This window comes from Maniola jurtina, chromosome 24, assembly GCF_905333055.1.
Source record: "Maniola jurtina chromosome 24, ilManJurt1.1, whole genome shotgun sequence".
Classification (NCBI taxonomy): domain Eukaryota; kingdom Metazoa; phylum Arthropoda; class Insecta; order Lepidoptera; family Nymphalidae; genus Maniola; species Maniola jurtina.
In genome coordinates this window covers 5,848,930-5,866,602 of record NC_060052.1, presented here as the reverse complement: position 1 = coordinate 5,866,602, position 17,673 = coordinate 5,848,930, and the positions used below count along the sequence as shown (strand labels likewise).

The 17,673-nt window shown below is 39.3% G+C and overlaps 1 protein-coding gene across 5 annotated transcripts; it reads right to left on the bottom strand.

Annotated features, from left to right (window-relative positions):
- Positions 1-1,141: 1,141 nt before the first annotated feature.
- On the bottom strand, positions 1,142-17,635 carry LOC123877882 (zinc finger and BTB domain-containing protein 14-like). Of its 5 annotated transcripts, none has more exons than XM_045924822.1 (12): positions 17,399-17,635; positions 17,039-17,207; positions 16,376-16,576; positions 14,771-14,893; positions 13,292-13,374; positions 12,415-12,611; positions 11,960-12,055; positions 9,209-9,343; positions 6,571-6,681; positions 3,410-3,615; positions 2,432-2,529; positions 1,142-1,567 (listed from the first exon to the last, which is right to left on the bottom strand). In XM_045924822.1, exons 1-12 carry the CDS (start codon positions 17,516-17,518, stop codon positions 1,523-1,525), a joined length of 1,584 nt encoding a protein of 527 aa, XP_045780778.1. In that variant the 5' UTR covers positions 17,519-17,635; the 3' UTR covers positions 1,142-1,522. The 5 variants fall into 5 exon arrangements, with proteins under 5 accessions (XP_045780778.1, XP_045780779.1, XP_045780780.1 ...); XM_045924823.1 differs by lacking the exon at positions 9,209-9,343 and adding an exon at positions 8,311-8,445; XM_045924824.1 differs by having other exon boundaries at positions 13,295-13,374.
- Positions 17,636-17,673: the final 38 nt, after the last annotated feature.

Below are 17,673 nucleotides of genomic sequence, written 5' to 3'. Positions count from 1 at the left end.
GCCCGGGGTTTTTTTACATTAAAGAACAAAAAGGAAAAAGCGCCTACTTAGTAGGGTGGCACAACTTTTAATATCACCAACTCTACTATAAAAAATTTAAAACAAGCTATATAGGTTTTAAAGCGATGGACATAAGGTTTGTTTTGGTTTGAATGAGATTTTTTTCGTTGGAAAAAACAGAAGCTTGTAAGTTTTAATATAAACACGTTGTATGTGTGAGGCGCTTAGCGAATTTAAAAACTGACGGGGCATGTCGCGGGGGAGTGTTTTACGCCCAAACTGTTTCTCTTATGTAGGTACCTACGAGTATGTACCACATTGTTGAGCGTTTTTGTAAACTCAAATTTAATAATCGTTTCATGACAGAAAACAGTTTTTACGTAAAAGTAAAAACCAGCCAAGTGCGAGTCAGATTCGCGCACTGAGGGTTCCGTACTCGGGTATTTTTTCCAACATTTTGCATAAATCAAAAACTATTATACATAAAAATAAACAAAAATCTGTTTTAGAATGTACAGGTAAAGAAAGCCCTTTCATATGATACTCGACTTGGTATAGTTATTTTACTTTGAAAATTGAAACACATTTTAATTCTTTTTTAATAATGTAACCAGAAAGTCGCGGTTTTCAGATTTATTCCTGTATTTGTGCTATCAGACCTACCTACCAGCCAAATTTCATGATTCTAGGTCAACGGCAAGTAGGTACCCTATAGGTTTCTTGACATACACGACGGACGGACGGACGGACAAACAGACAGACAGATGACACCGCTCCCGCACGTTGAAAGAAGAAGCATTGAAATATGAATAGAGCTTACATCGACTAAAACACGTGAGTACCACCAACCAATCAATCATAAAAGCTATAAAGCTTTTATGATTGGTTGGTGACTCAAAATGGTTAACACCACTGAGATTTTCGTCTCTGTCATTTGTATGGGATTACGTAACAGAGAGAGCTATATACTAACTTCTCAGTCAGATAGACCATCGATTCTCAAACAATTCAAATCATCAGTTGCCTCACTTCAGTTGACTGTGACTGTAGCGCGGATCGATTTATTTGTTAGCATTCCCAAAATAGGAAAACTGTTTTGAAAAACACTGCTGCCTTTCAAGGTTTTAAATAAAACAAAAACTTAGATTCCATGATAACATTTATTTCTATTCCTTAACAGATAATTATAAATTACATAACTTAATGCTAAAAACGTCGATTACGTCAATAATTCCGTTCCACCCCGAAAGGCTTAAAAACTGTAAATAGGTATGTGCCGATGATTATTTTCATACATAACTACTACCCATATTATAAATGCGAAAGTGTGTTAGTTTGTTGGTTTGTCCTTCAATCACATCGCAACAGTGCAACGGATCGATGTGATTTTTTGAGCGGGCATAGTTAAAAACCTGTGAGCTAACAATTTTTTCGCTCAATGAGCGTTTTCGGTCTTCGAGTCTAACATAAATGTATATTATTATGATTTTTATTAAATACATTATTCTATCAGTGCTGATTTCTATACTCTGTCCACTACCATGGTGTAATCGTCGTCTATGACAATCTGAAAAAAAAGAATGAATCTATATCCATACATCCATACTAATATTATAAATATGAAAGTGTGTCTGTCTGCCTGTCTGTCTATCTGTCTGCTAGCTTTTCACGGCCCAACAGTTCAACCAATTTTGATGAAAGGTACAGTTAGTTTAACATCCCGGGGACGGTCCTAGGCTACTTTTCATCCCGGAAAATCACAGAGTTCCCACTGGATTCTTAAAGGCTCATTCATTAACCAATTTAGATGAAAGATACAGAGAAAGCTTGCAACCCGAAAATTGATACAGATCCCGGAAAATCAAGGATTTCGAGCGGGATTTTTAAAAAACCTAAATCCACGCGGACGAAGTAGCGGGCATCATCTAGTTAATAACAAAGTCAAAGTGATGCATATGAGACAAGTAAAACAACCGCTAGCTTAGACGATCCATTTGTAAGGGCCGGCGCACATATGGCGGAGCGCAGCGCAGAGCATTTTTCACATTCAAAATATTATCGACGTGTCCTCATTGAAATAATATCTAAAATCAATTGTGCATCCGTGCGGACACTCGCGCATCCGCGCGCAGTCCCGCGCCTGCTGCTCGCGCATTCTCTGGCAGAAATACGCGTATTGTGTCACGCGATTTGAAAACTTCGCGGGCATGTCTGCGCTGCGCTCCGCCATATGTGCGCCGGCCCTAAGTATAGTGCGGTTCACAGATATACCTACACAAAGTCAAATCACTTATTCAAATTGGGTACCATTGTACAATTTGCACCACACACATTATACCAATTGTTGAATTCACAAGATGTAATAGTGAATAATTAATTACGTAAACTTAAAACTAAAGCTACGAGGGTCAAAATCATGATATTATGTTACCCCTTGCATGTTGGCCACAGCTTGGTCCGTCTCCTTCTCCTCAGAATATTCCTCTTCCTGTTCCTCCACCACCTGCATCTGTCCCTCGTGCTCACCGTCTGTATACAAAACGTTTTTTAAAGTGATTATAAAAAACCCGGGCAAGTGCGAGTCGGACTCGCGCACGAAGGGTTCTGTACCATCATACAAGAAATAACTGTTCCCAAACCTAGCCCATCGTGCACTCGTTATCTCAGAGACTGCGGGTCATAAAATATCCACAGCTTGTACTAAAGATGGGCAGGTTTATTGTAAACCCAAGGATACACACCGCACTATGACAATCTAAATCCTGTAAAATATTATTATGTTCGATCGAACAGCTGTACGGTCGGCCTCAGAATTCGAGTAGCATTCCGCGTAAATATTGCACCAAATAGCTGTCGCACTTATGGTATTTTTCTATAAACAAGCCACACACACCTAACGCTCGTGCATAGCCGTGTGCCACGACAATATGATCATTAAGGTGCTAAACGACTTACGGCCTTTAACTGTACAACAATGCAAGTTAATGACGGACAACGCCATCTATGATGTGATTCAGCAAACATATTATTATTTGGACGTGAACACTTTTTTGTGATGTTACCAAAAATTCAAAGGCTTTTGGATTTTTCGTTTACTTGTGCTATAAGAATGTCAATGGTTAGTACCCTGTAGGTTTTAATTCCCTTGCTTATTAAGCCCCAATCCAAAAAGAAGGGTGTTATAAGTTTGACGTGTGTATCTGTCTGTGGCATCATAGCTCCTAATCTAGTGAACCGATTTTAATTTAGTTTTTTTTTTTTGTTTGAAAGGTGGCTTGATCGAAAGTGTTCATAGCTATAATCCAAGAAAATCGGTTTAGCCGTTTGAAAGATATCAGCTCTTTTCTAGTTACTGTAACCTTCACTTGTCGGGGGTGCTACACTTGTTATCCTTATAGTCATCACTCACCTTCAGAAGTGGTCTGTATGAGTTGCAGTTGTCCGCCCACAATCTGCCCGGTCACCACGCCGGTCAAATTGTTGACGCTGAGTTGTTGTTTGATCTTCTTGGCCTCCTGCTCCAGCTGTTGCTGTATATAAACATCCTTGTGGTGCACTTTGTTGTGGTATTTGAGGTGGTGAGCCTTTGTGAATTTCTTGTTGCATGGAGCACACCTGTTTAACAAGTATTAGAATATTAGTTTTTTTTTTTCACTTCACGTTATTATTAAAAAAAATTTGAAGGTACTTATTACTACTACTTTTTTTTTTTTTTTTTTCTTTATTTAGGGTAAAAACCCAAAAAAGTATACAAAAATTAAATAATAATTTATAATAATATTAACTTTATTTAAATTAAATTCAAAATAGCACACTGGAGGTGAGCAATTTTGAGCTATTTTCTGTTTGAATCTCGATGCATCAACCTCCAATGTGCTATTATTGGACTGCGTAGGTCCTGGCCTACCACCTGGAGGATGCTGTTATCAGAGCCACGCAATCTTTCCCAGAAGGAAGATATCCGCGTCCTGATAACAGCAAAGAAATCGGGCATTCCCGCCTCGGCGAACATGCTCGATGCGCTGCAGTATCTTGGAAGCTTCATAAGGATGCGGTATGCATCATTATATTGCACCCTTATGGTGCTAAAGGACGCCCTCTTGTACCGGTACCATAACTGACAGGTATAAAAACACTGACAGTAAGCCCTGAAGAGGGTGCCCTTTACTTCTGTACTGCATTTAGAAAATCTGCGCGCGAGCATGTTGCACCGAACCGACAATGCCCGCCTTTCTCGTTCCATGTCAAGATCGTCCTTACGATCGTCAGTGACGATGTGGCCAAGATATTTGAACTGCCTAACGACCCGAACCGCTGTCCCGTCCAAAAACACTTCGGGAATCCTCTCCGGACCCTTCCCTGCTTTAAAAATCAACATTTCAGTCTTCAAGACATTGTACTTCAGTCCGTGAGATTTAGCATAATTCTCACAGACTGACAGTAACTTTCTGAGACCTTTGACCGACGGGCTAAGGAGCACCATGTCGTCCGCATAGCTCAGGTTGTTAAAGCAAACACCATCGATATGGCAGCCGACTCCAGCGCTCCTCAGGCCTCCGATCAAGTCATTGACGTACACATTAAAAAGATCCGGAGAGGTCAGTCCGCCCTGACGAACCCCGCACTCTGATCTGTAGGCATCAGAGGTCGTGTCGCCCCACCTTACGTGATTTGTTTGTCCCCCATACCAGTATCTCAACACCTCTACCACTGATTTAGGGACACCTGAGCCGCGCAATTTGCTCCAGAGGATTTCATAATTCACTAGATCAAAAGCGCGGCTCAGATCCAGAAAGCAAGCGTAAACTGACGTGTTACGGCTGACATAATAGTCAACCGTGTGCTTGAGGCTGACGATGGCCGAGTCTGTTGAGACACCGGGACGGAAGCCAAACTGTGCGTCATCTATACACACCTTCTGCAGCAGTTCGGGCTGCAACAGGCGCTCAAACACCTTGCCCACTATGGTGCCCAGAGAAATAGGCCTATAGTTGTTAGACGAGCCCAAGTCTCCTGTTTTGCACTTGACGATGGGCACGACTACTGTCTTCATGAGAGGATCAGGAAGGTAAGCATGCTTCACACATAAATTGTAAAGCACACATAGCTTGGACCATAGGACTTCACCCGCATATAGAATGTGCTCTATACTAAGATCGTCATGGCCAGGAGACTTGCCTCGCTTCATTCCACGTACTGCCTTGGCTACATCGTCGACTGTGAACTGCACCACTGGTTGCGCAGCAACGACAGGGCGAGTTGGCGTCTGCGGGCTTTGAGCTGACATCGAGTGTATTTTGAACTTCGAGGCGAATAATTCTGCTATTTCTCTGGGCTCCTGCAAGCCATCCACGGATACAGGCAGGCTTTGTTTGTGCTGCAATTTTTTTGTTGCAGTCCAAAATTTCGGAAAATTTTTCTCCCTTCTATACATAGCTAGTATGTCCATCTTAATCATTTCCTCATTACGAACACACCATTTCACTTTATTTTTAAATACTTTTCTACTGCCCACCATTCTGTCATATACATACCCCGTGGACGGCTTGCCAGTCACTAACCAGCATTTATAATCAAGGCGAGCCGCTCGGTGACTCTCCCTGACATGGAGGTTCCATCCGGTTACAGGCTTACGATTTTTATTTATGGAAGGACGCACATTTGAACATTTAACGGCACATACTTGTAAAACATTAATAATCCTATCATAATATTCGTCAATATTTTTAAAACAGTCGTCACTATCGCTACTTACACAACTACTACACATATTTATACAACTTACACATTCATACGTATTCACCTTCTCAAGTTCACACTTACAGTATTCGTAATAACCATCTATTTGACTAGCATTTCTGTTCCCCCAACGTATCTTATAATTATGAGTCAGTGCCCGGCTCTCGCTTGGGTTTAGACCACCACAGAGGTCGATCTTACACTCTACGCACAATGGCAGGTGGTCGGACGTTTTGATTTTTAAGGAATAAATATCTTACTAATTATGGTTTTGTGTACTTCTTCTTTTGTAATTATTATTTTTTTGTACCTTAGATCTCTATGTACCACTTTATAACTAGCTTTATAGCTTCATTTTCGAGGGCAGCTGAAAGAAGTTTCTGTAGAAAGAAGTCACCCTAGCGCGTTCCTTAGTGTTCTTCATATAAACAAAGTTCGGTTTACATTCAAATACTAACTGATTTAAATTAAATGTTATTTTGTAGAAACGTTTTGTCTGTGGTTTGCCAGATTTCCATAAAAATAACCTACTTAAAATAACCTACCAAGACTGTACTAAAACTCTTGAGCTTATTAACTTTCAAGGGAAGCTGGAAAAAAAATCTATTAAGAGAAGTCACCCTAGCGCGTTCCTTAGTGCTCTTCATACAAACGAAGTTTGGTTCTCATTCAAATACTAACTGATCAAACTGAATGTTATTTTTTTGAAAGGCTTTGTCTGTGGTTTGCTAGATTTCTATAAAAATAACCTACTTAAAAATATAACCTACCAAGATTACTAAAACTCGTAGGTACTAGGGATACAGTTCAGTATGGGATATGAATACTTACGCATACTTCTTCTCGCCTGTGTGCGTGAGCATGTGATTGGCGAGCACGTACGAGTAAGTGAAAGACTTGCCGCACAGAGCACATTGGTACGGGCGCAGGCCCATGTGTAACCTGTAAAGTAGAACAAAAGGTATTAATAGTGTCTTCTAATCCTAAAATCTTATGTATGCCTAATTTTATTTCAGGTCGGGCTATTTCAAAAACTAAACTAATTAGGATATGAAATTTCGATATATTATGTACCATATACTGTACTTAAACAACAAATACTGAAAACGAAACATAAAGTAGTTTTTTTTTTCTCTCTCGTCTGGCTTTACAAAGATTAGCCAATGTCAAGTTGGTAGTTATTTGTAACAAGTTAGTTAGACTATACAAGTATGGACCCCGTCTGTGCCGGCGCTCGCCGACATACGCACGGCACCCCCTCAGAGCGCTTTCCAGTCAGTTTTAACAAAAAAAACACTCCAAAAAGGCAGAGCACGTCCGCCAGCTAACACCAACACAGACGAAGTCCATAAAGTAGTTTGCAAGCTGTGATCAAAACAAATGAACATTTTTTGGGGTTTTCTTTCAAGTTTTTTACGATGTCTACCTTGGAAATGAAATATTTCATACATCCAAAAGAATAATGTTGTCCATAATTATGTACGGAACCCTAAAACAGCGAGGCCCGACACTTGGCTGGGTTTTTAATTATGTTTATAGTAGGGTACTTACTATTGGCATATGGAGCACTTGTACTGGACAGGTAAGGTCTAGAGCACACATACCACCTTGTGAATGTGATCGCGTGAAGCATTTGTACTGAATAGATAATTTCTAAAGCATACATATTACATACCGCTCGTGAATCTGGTCGCATAAGCAGCTCTTTTACTTGACAGATTAGGTCTAGATCACACATATTTTTTGTGAATTTGGTCGCATAGGCGGCTCTTATACTAGACAGGTAAGGTTTAGAACACACATACCTTTCGTAAATCGCATGATGCACTTGTACTGGACAGATAATTTCTAAAGCACACATACTATTGTGAATCTAGTCACATAAGCAGCACTTGTAGTAAACATATAAGGTCTAGAGCACACATATCACTTGTGAACCTTGTCGCATATGCAATATGCATCACTTGAACTGGACATAATATGAGGTCTAAAGCATTAGTTCCCAAAGTCGTCCAAGAGTACCCCCAAGGGTCCACGGGAGACTCGACGGGGATCTACATTGGCAAAAAAAATTGGTTGTCTGTAAAGTCGGTTTACTGACGATAGTTGAACGTGACAACAAAGGCCGATTGTGCTTCTTTTTCGCTCGTTCCGCGCTCTCGCTTGCACTTCAAGCCTTACATGGAACGCCTCAGAGCGAGGTAACGCCGCATGAGTCATGTTTTTTTGTGCGTGCAGCCGGCTCGTATAAGACGTTGTCACGTCAAAATGGGGGTTCACAATTCGTACTTCGCTTTATTTGCTTTCGATAGTGAAGAACTAAAATGTTGGCTTGATAGTACCTATCAATGTAGGCAGATAATATTTTAAGTTCAGCGGCTGCAGTTACTTTTAAAAACTTGCATATTCCATATTCAGTGTTTCCATATTTAGATCTAATCTTCACATTTTTCTCGAGTTTTGGGAATATGGTAGAAATGTAGCTGCAAGGGGTCCACCGGAACCAACTAAATTTTGAAAGTGGTCTATGAGAAAAAAAGTCTGGGAGCCTCTGGTCTAGAGTATACATACCGCTCATGTTTTTGCCTCGTACCGTAGTCGGTGAAGCGCCGCTCGCATATGCGGCACTTGTAAGGTTTCTCGCCCGTATGTTTCAGCATGTGACGCTTAAGCGCCTCCTTCATCACGCACGCGTAACCGCACACGCTGCCATATTGGATTTTTACTTTTTGTTTTTTTTTTTTTAATATAAAAGTAAATGCGAGGCAAAGGATCTTTATTAATACAGCTTACTTGTACTTTAGATTTTTACTGAATTTTGAAAACAATTGATGTATTTTTTCGGCAAGTTATGTATTTTATAGCTTGGTAATATTCACGACAGATTAAACTAAACTGTAGGTACTTTTTTCACTGCATTTTAAAGACCCTCTATCCTCCACAGACCTTTGGGGTTGAATTCGCTGGCATTAATCGAAATCGCACATCATTTATCCGCATGTTCGTCGATTCTCCTTGTGAAGAATTCTCTCCATACTTGGACCTATTAGGCTATCGATGAATTAGCGAAACTTTTTACATTGCCGCCTTCCCGGCAAAATTTTTCTGCGCCGACCTATTTTGTGAAGAAAATCATTAGAACACTATTTGACATCATAACGTCTCAACAGAAAACATCAACCGATAATTATTATAATGACACACAAAATCGTCGAATCATGAGTCTTTGAATTGTAAAACCCCCGGTTTGTATGACATTTTTAACCGACTTCCTAAAAGTAGGTGGTGCTCAATTCAGTTTTTTTTTTCATACGTATTTACATCGTTTTTTTCGAGGTTTCAGGACCGATTTTCAAATATATTTTTTATAAGCGATATGCCATTACAAATACCTGTCGAGTTATCGCGCGTTTTTGCGGAAGGCGGCAGAATAAAAAGTCGCTAATAGCGTTTACGCTTTTGGACTCGCCTCTCGTGCTTTTGCCGGCTGCCGAAGTCGCCGAAGCGCCTATCGCAGATGCGGCACTTGTAAGGCCGCACTCCGGTGTGACGCATCATGTGCCGCCGGAGTTCCATGTTTAGCACGCAAGAGTAGTCGCATACGCTGTCAAAACCATGTCAATACTTAGAGGGAGGACTAGGAATTCGTAGGAAGAAGTTTTAATTAAGGACTCCTTCGCTGACTGACTACTGATACTGTTTAGTTAATTTAATGGTTAAATTGTAAGTATTACCTATAGTTAAGGCCATGTTTAGCACGCAAGAGTAGTCGCATACGCTGTCAAAACCATGCCAATACTTAGAGGGAGGACTAGGAATTCGTAGGAAGAAGTTTTAATTAAGGACTCCTTCGCTGACTGACTACTGATACTGTTTAGTTAATTTAATGGTTAAATTGTAAGTATTACCTATAGTTAAGGCCATGTTTAGCACGCAAGAGTAGTCGCATACGCTGTCAAAACCATGCCAATACTTAGAGGGAGGACTAGGAATTCGTAGGAAGAAGTTTTAATTAAGGACTCTTTCGCTGACTGACTACTGTTACTATTTACTGTACTGTTTAGTGAATTTAATAGATATATATTGTAAGTATTACCTATAGTTAAGGGCACGGCGCGGCGTAACCTTTTGTGAGCGTGAACTCGCCAACAAGCTGATGAGCAGTTTGGCGAGATTTAAGTCATAAGTTCATATGCATTATCTGTACTAATAAAAAAATTAAAAAAAAAAAAATTGTTTGCATGAAGGGAAACACTCAAGAACATCTATCAATCATCATCTCAAGAGATCTATGCTCAGACTGATAGTACTTTTTTCAAGATTGAGGGAGTACCTTTGAATTAAGAGGAAATTTTTGTGGTATGACGCGTCATGTGCCGCCGGAGTTCCATATTTGGCACGCACGATTAGTCTCATACACTGCCAACACTAAGTGCTAGTCGAAATAGTTTGCGTAAACCGGGAGGGACACCGAAGAATTCAAATCAAGGGTGCATTTTTCAGATTGGGAGAATTGGAGGAATAATTCGTTTGAGAGCGCAGGATAAAATATTTTTTCAAGATAACAGTAGAGGAACTAGGAATTAGTCTAAATAATTTGCACACACTCATATTTAGGGTGCATTTTTTCCAGTTCAAGGAAAAATAACGCAGTTTGGGGGATAAATCGGGGAGGATTTGAATATGGGTGTCAAGAAGTGGTAAGAGATCTTTCGGAACAGAAAAGACTGGCGTATTTGTGTTGGGGAGGGTAGGACTTATTTCGGGTCTGTAATCATATGTGAGAGGTAATTAGAAATTAGACTAACTACAGGGTACCTACTTTGTATCTCTAATGTCGATATACAGATTTGATTTTATCTTCGTTTACGGACTTTATTTGTCGAAATACTTGTGTATAATGCGTTCAAAGTAAGAACGGGAACGCCAGTGACCTCTGTCAAGCAACTGTCACTTGAAGTAAAAAATTACAAGTTTACAGATGTAGATTTTTCTTCATTATTTAACTGTCTTAGCACTAAAATCTATTAAAAATATATTGATACAAAATATATTTACCGTTAAGGCATCACAATATCATCATCATCACCAACCCATCGCCGGCAAATTACTGAGTCTCCTGATGACAGATGAGAATCACAATATGGCGGAAAGTCATTCCTATTCTTAGTTTGAACGCATAAGAACGCGGGTGCGGGTGATACGTTGTGCGATTTCGATTAATTGCCTCAAAATGGGCGCAGGTGTATAATTTTAAGAAAAATATAATCAGTTTGATTAAAAATTTTGTGTGATTGAGCTTTATTTAAATAATAATGTTTTAAATTGAAACTATTATTAGTTTGAAACTACTGATATAATATCTTGAAGACATCTTTTTTAATATCTTGAGATATATATCACCCGCACCCATGTCTTTAAAAGAATCTTTTGCGAAATGCGAAAGTGTCTGTCTGTCAGTCTGCTAGCTTTTCACGGCCCTTAATACTAATTTTGACGTTTGGTACAGCAATAGCATACATCCAAGTGATGGGCATAGGCTACTTTGTCCCAGAAAATCAAAAATTACCACACAGATATTATATATTTAGTACAGAGATTATAGTCCGCGACAGGCTGAGATGACAATCGGGAGACGCACGCGCACGTCACCCGCGCTCGCCCACATCGGGTCCGTGCAGGAGCTGTGCGGGTTGTTTCCTCCCCGATTGTCATTTCAACCTATCGCGTACTATAGCTAAGCATCACATATGGATACAGGATATGACTTTTATTCACGAAAATCGAAGAGTCGATTGGGATTTTTAAAAACCTAAATCCGCCCAGACGAATTTATGTTGCAAATGCAGAATCGCATTTATATTAGTACGGATTATAAAATACTAGATGATACCCGCGACTTCGTTCACGTGGATTTAGGTTTTTTAATCCCGTGGGAACTAAAATAAAAAGTTGCCAAAATGTCAAAGCTTCCTCTGTACCAAATTTCGCATAAATCAGTTTAAAGTATGGGCTTTTAATAATCCCATGGGAACTCTTTGATTTTCCGGGATAAAAAGTAGCCTATTTCCGTCCCCGGGATGTTAGCTGACTATAGCCAATAAAATCGGTCCAATTGTTGGCCGCGAAAACTTAGCATGCAGACAGACAGACACACTTTCGTATTTATAATATTGGTACAGATTGGTATGGACTAATGCAATTCAATACTAGTACATACCTGCAAACGAAGGGCTTGATGCCTAAATGTCGTCGTATGTGCGCTTGTAAAGACGCATTTGACGTAAACGACGCGCCGCAAGTTTCGCACACATGCCTGTAACCAAAGAGTATTTTTAGGGCTCCGACCCTCAAAAGAAAAGAGGTATCAAGGTAAATCACTTCATTATCCGTCTATCCTGTTCATTATCTGCCTCCCAAGACCCTTTTTCTCAGGAGCATGTGGAAGAATCAAGTTTAAATAGGGCTTAGTTTTTGGTATTTGGATTTATTTGGGAAAGTTCGAGGCATTTGGGTTTATTTGAAATATTTTGGGACATTTGAGTTTATGCCAAATTTCATGATTCTAGGTCAACGGGAAGTACCCTATAGGTTTCTTGACAGACAGACAACAAAGTGATCCTATAAAGGTTCCGTTTTTCCTTTTGAAGTACGGAATCCTAAAAATGAACTCACGTCTTTTCATAAACATATTTCTTCTTAGGCCGCTGCTTCCGGTTCTTGGGTTTGGGGTTAAGTATGTGATCCGGTATGGGCTCCGAGAACGCCATGATGGTTTCCTTCAGCAGCATGTCTTCACCTTCCTCCTCTTTCGGTTTCAAGCTCTCTAGAAGCGTTTTGCGAGGCCTGCCGCGTTTCTTTGGAGTTGGCGCCTAGAACAATTTATATCTTTTGAAACCTAATTGAAAAATCCTCTACATGTCTTGAAAGCTCATAAAAGTATTAAACAATAGTAATATTCGACCTGAACTGAGGTAGAGTTTAACTAGATTTATATCCGATATCCACCGAAGAGGAGATGGGCAAAAATGTGTTTAACAAACTTGATTGATTATTAATTATTTTAGATAGAAAATATTAATAATAGATAACATGAAAAAAATTTACAACAGGTACATGGATTTATGGGAGACCCAAAATCTTTTCCTCTTTCATTTGATACAAAACACTACACTTACCACTTGATACAAAGCAAAATAGTTTTTGGAGACCCCACTTTCTTGGATGTAACATCCGTCAGGTAATTTTTTTTCGTTTAAATGTAGCCTATGTTACCCAGGCTATAATAACTGACTGACACTTCATTCATCAAAATCGGCCCAGTAATTTAGATGCTACGGTGGAACACACAGAGTCTGATACAAACATAGATACATTTGCCGTCATAGGGTAACGAAAGATACTACTCATTTTTTGTGGTAAATATAACTAAAAATTTTAATTGGCGCGCGGAACTGCGCACAAAAAAGCAAACGAACACAACTCATAATAATATTCTGATTTGTATTTGTAGCACTTAGCAAGATTAAGATAATAACAATCATTGCCTTACCGCCTTTTTCACTTCAGCGTCAGAATCTACGTCATCCGCGCCGGGTGTAAAGTCAGGGTCATCCGCCGACCCTCCATCATAGTCTAGAAGAAAAACAAATACATAATATAGTTATATACATAATATAGTTATCTACATAATAAAAAACCCAGTCAAGCGCAAGTTAGATCTCACATGAAGGGTTCTGTACCATTGTACAAGAAACAACACTTTTAATTGTTTTGTGATATAACCACAAGTTCAGCTTTTGGATTTTTCCCTTTACTTGTGCTTATACAAGTGTAAATTAAAAAATTTCAACACCCCGACAAATCATTTTCAAATAAATAATTATGTATATCTAGGCAACGTCCATCTTGACAGCTTGACAGCTTGACATTTGTCAATTGACACTTGAATATTATGAACCTAAGGGTTATCTAACCTTCTTTTCTACAAGAAAACTAGAAAAGAGCTGATAACTTTTAAACGGCTGAACCAATTTTTTTGGATTATAGCTAAGAACACTCTCGATCAAGCCACCTTTCAAACAAAAAAAAGTAAATTAAAATCGGTTCATTCGTTTAGGCGCTACGATGCCACAGACAGATACACACGTCAAACTTATGACACCCCTCTTTTTGGGTCGGGGGTTAAAAACATTGCTACTTATATATCATCATCATCATCATCGTCATCAGCCTGTGGACGTCCACTGTTGGACATAGGCCTTCCCTATAGAGCGCCACCACATCCGGTCCTCAGCCTTCCTCATCCAGCCACTTCCCGCCAGCCGCTTTATATCGTCGGTCCATCGTGCTGGAGGGCGTCCCACACTACGCTTGCTTAAACGCGGTCTCCACTCAAGGACTTTCCAGCTCCAATCGCCTCTACGTCAGGCAAGGCTTGCCCACTGCCACTTCAGCTTGCTAATAGTTTGGGCTATGTCAGGGCCCAACCTACGCTGCTGTATGCTTTTACTTTATATTATTTTACTAGCTGATGCCCGTGACTTCGTCCGCGTGGAATTAGGTTTTTAAAAATCCCGTGGGAACTCTTTGATTTCCCGGGATAAAAAGTAGCCTTTGTGCTAATCCAGGATATTTATTATCTATATCCATTCCAAATTTCAGCGAAATCCGTCCAGTAGTTTTGCGTGAAGGAGTAACAAACATACATACACACACACACACACACACACACACACACACACACACACACACACACACACACACACACACACACACACACACACACACACACACACACACACACACACACACACACACACGCATACACACACACACGCATACACACATACACACAAACTTTCGCCTTTATAATATTAGTGTGAAGTGTGATAATTCTAGGTCAACGATTAGATTACAACATAGTTACAATTAGTAGAACGATTAGACATGACAGAATGGCTGACAGACAGACTGACAAGGAAGGATTCCTTTAATCTCTGGAAATAAGGAACCCTAAAAATCAGTTTACCTTCAGTGAATTCCTCCTCTGGTTCTTGTTTAAGCTCCAGAGAATCTTTTGCCAGTAGAGTTGTTAAGGCTTCAGGCTCTTTTGCTTCTCGCTTAGGTTTTTTGCGTTGGTATGGCGATAGATCTAAAAGCATTGTCACATTTTGGAAAAAAAAAAATCACGAGCAAATGCTACGCGTGTATCACAGGAAGAAAAAGTGAAAGCTTGCAAGATGGCCACCGAAAAGTGCCAACTTCGTTCGGGAAAAACGAGCTGTCAAAATGTTACCCGTATCCTCAATATGAAAGAAGGTTTGACAGATGGTTAAATGACATTCCCGAACGTCACGCCTAAACGTCATTGTGAAGTTTGGGGCATGGACAACTGACATATGAAAAGGTAAACAATGAGATTTGAGGTTATGTTAACAATTTTCTATAAGAAATGCAATTAAAATAAGGGATGTAAGGAGACCGCTCAGGTACACGTTACAATATATAAAATTGTGAATAAAATTATTTTTTTTGGAGTACAAAGTTGTGAAGCATTCATTATTTAAATAATAATAAAAAGTAAATAATGCATAAAATAAATAATTATTTTTACAAGATGAAATAAGTAATATTTTAAGATGGTAAGGTGAGATGCTGGGTTTAATAAATTTTGCACAACATTATTAATAGAATGTGCGATGACTTAATTCTTGAGATCCATGTAAATAATATGCATGTACCATATTCTAGCGAAATTAATGGTGACTAGCTGATGCCCGCAGCTTCGCCCGCGTGGATTTAGGTTTTTAGAAATCCCGTGGGAACTTTTGAGTTCCCAGGACAAAAGTAGTCTATCTGTACCGCGTGACAAAGTCTTTACTTGGTAAATATACCTTCAATATCAAGTTATAACCGACGACAGTTTCTAAATCACAACCACTTTGGTGATCAGATCCCCTGCAGCATCAGGATTGAGGAGTTGGAATCTAAATTTTTTATAGGGCAATGTCGCAAAGTTCCTCTATCGATTAAAAAAAAAATACTCAAATCGGTTCAGAAATCTCTGAGATTTCGGTATACATAGGTAGAAAAACACAACTCCTTTTTTGAAAGTCGGTTAAAAAAGTAGCCTATGTTACACCCTGATGAATCCTCTACTTGTCTGTGAAAGTCCCGTCAAAATCGGTTCAGCCGTTCCGAAGATTAGCCTTTTCAAACAGACAGACAGACAGACAGACAAAAATTTTAAAAATGTGTGATTCGGTTATGGTATCGTTCAAATAACCATATGAGCTTTATATGAGGTAGTTATTTCGAAATTACAGACAGACACTCCAATTTTATTTATTAGTATAGATAATAAAAAAATAAATAAAAAAAAAGGAATATCTGGCTGAGTTTGTTGTGGGCTCTCAGCCTCGTAGCTTTAGTTTTAAGTTACATAATTAATTATTATCACCACTTTATTGTACAAATTTAGCAATTCTGACTACCAAAAGGAGTTCAATTGTACCTACTTTGAATAAATGATTTTGACTTTGACTTTGACTTAAACAATTATGAGTCTGATTACGAATCTCACGCTTCTTCAACACTTCTAGTATACCTACTTGTTCTGAGTTCAGTTACGTACCAATCTGGCCTTGTTCATTCGGATACTTCCTCGGCCGTCCCCTCTTCTTCTGCCCCGGTGCCTTAGTAACCACTGTACCAGACGGGGTCTTGTTAACTGTCCGCATCCATGTGGTCTGAGGATCATGTTCCACTGGCAACTCATACTGCAGTAACAGACCGTTTTCTTGCTTGATTGTGATTGTTTCTGTTTCATTTGAGTCTGAAATTATGATTGATTGATTTTGTGATTATTGCATAGTGATATTGTTATTGTTGTTTTGCTTGAATGTGTGGTATGGTATAAAAAAAAAAAAGTTGTGTGAAAAACAAGTAATTCACTCTGAACTGAATCTGATTGGATTCCATGCAATCACTATAAGTACATCATTTGAAAAGCATGGGGTCCCGAGGTGCTGCATTAGCAACCTCAGTTTTTGCCCATGAATATGTCCTCGAGTAGAAATCCTTTGATTTTCTGGGATTAAGAATATCCTGTCTCTTGGATGCACTCTGTACGTACCTACCCAAAAGGTCCGAACTTCAAAAGTTAATTTGTGAAAAGACAGACATTAAAATTAATATGGATTGTTTACATTACACTTTGCTGTGTTGTCTGTTGAATAGTGTAGGTTCACTACTGACTTTTTTAAGGTTTAAAATTAAATCAATTTCGAAGCCTTACCTTCGTTTTTACTCGCTGAAACAGCCTGTGAAGTCTTAAGAAATTCATCGAGACATTCTTTTAGGGTTTCATTCGAAGAAAGACACTGCTTTTTGAACTGACACGCGTATGTAAGGCGGTCCACGCAATTCAAACAGATCAGCGTTGGTAGCGAGTCATCTTTGGACACCTAAAAATAATTACAAATGCAAATCACAGTAAATAACAAGTTGCGATATCAAAACACGAAAATTCTCTGGGATGTCAGCAAAAAATCCCAAATTCACTTCAAAGAAACAATATAGCAACATTAATGTTGGAAACTAGGAAAAAATTATAGGGTGGCCATCGCAACCATTTTGCAGTGGTAATTTTTAGTACCTCGACGCCGCAGCAGTACGTATACTTGTCCCCCAGTTGTTCATTATTTTCATCCCAATCAAACAGGGAAACCATGTCGCCTGTTTCCAGACAAACGCGACACGTTAATTGCCAATCCATTTTTCATAATCAAAAGGTGTGATTATTGAGAAAATAAAACTTAATCTTCCACAAAATTCCACTAAATATAACCGGAAGTTTGCATGACAGATGTCGTTGCCAACATGACAGATACGAAAACAATGCGTCGATACACCGTTTCTTCACACGCACAA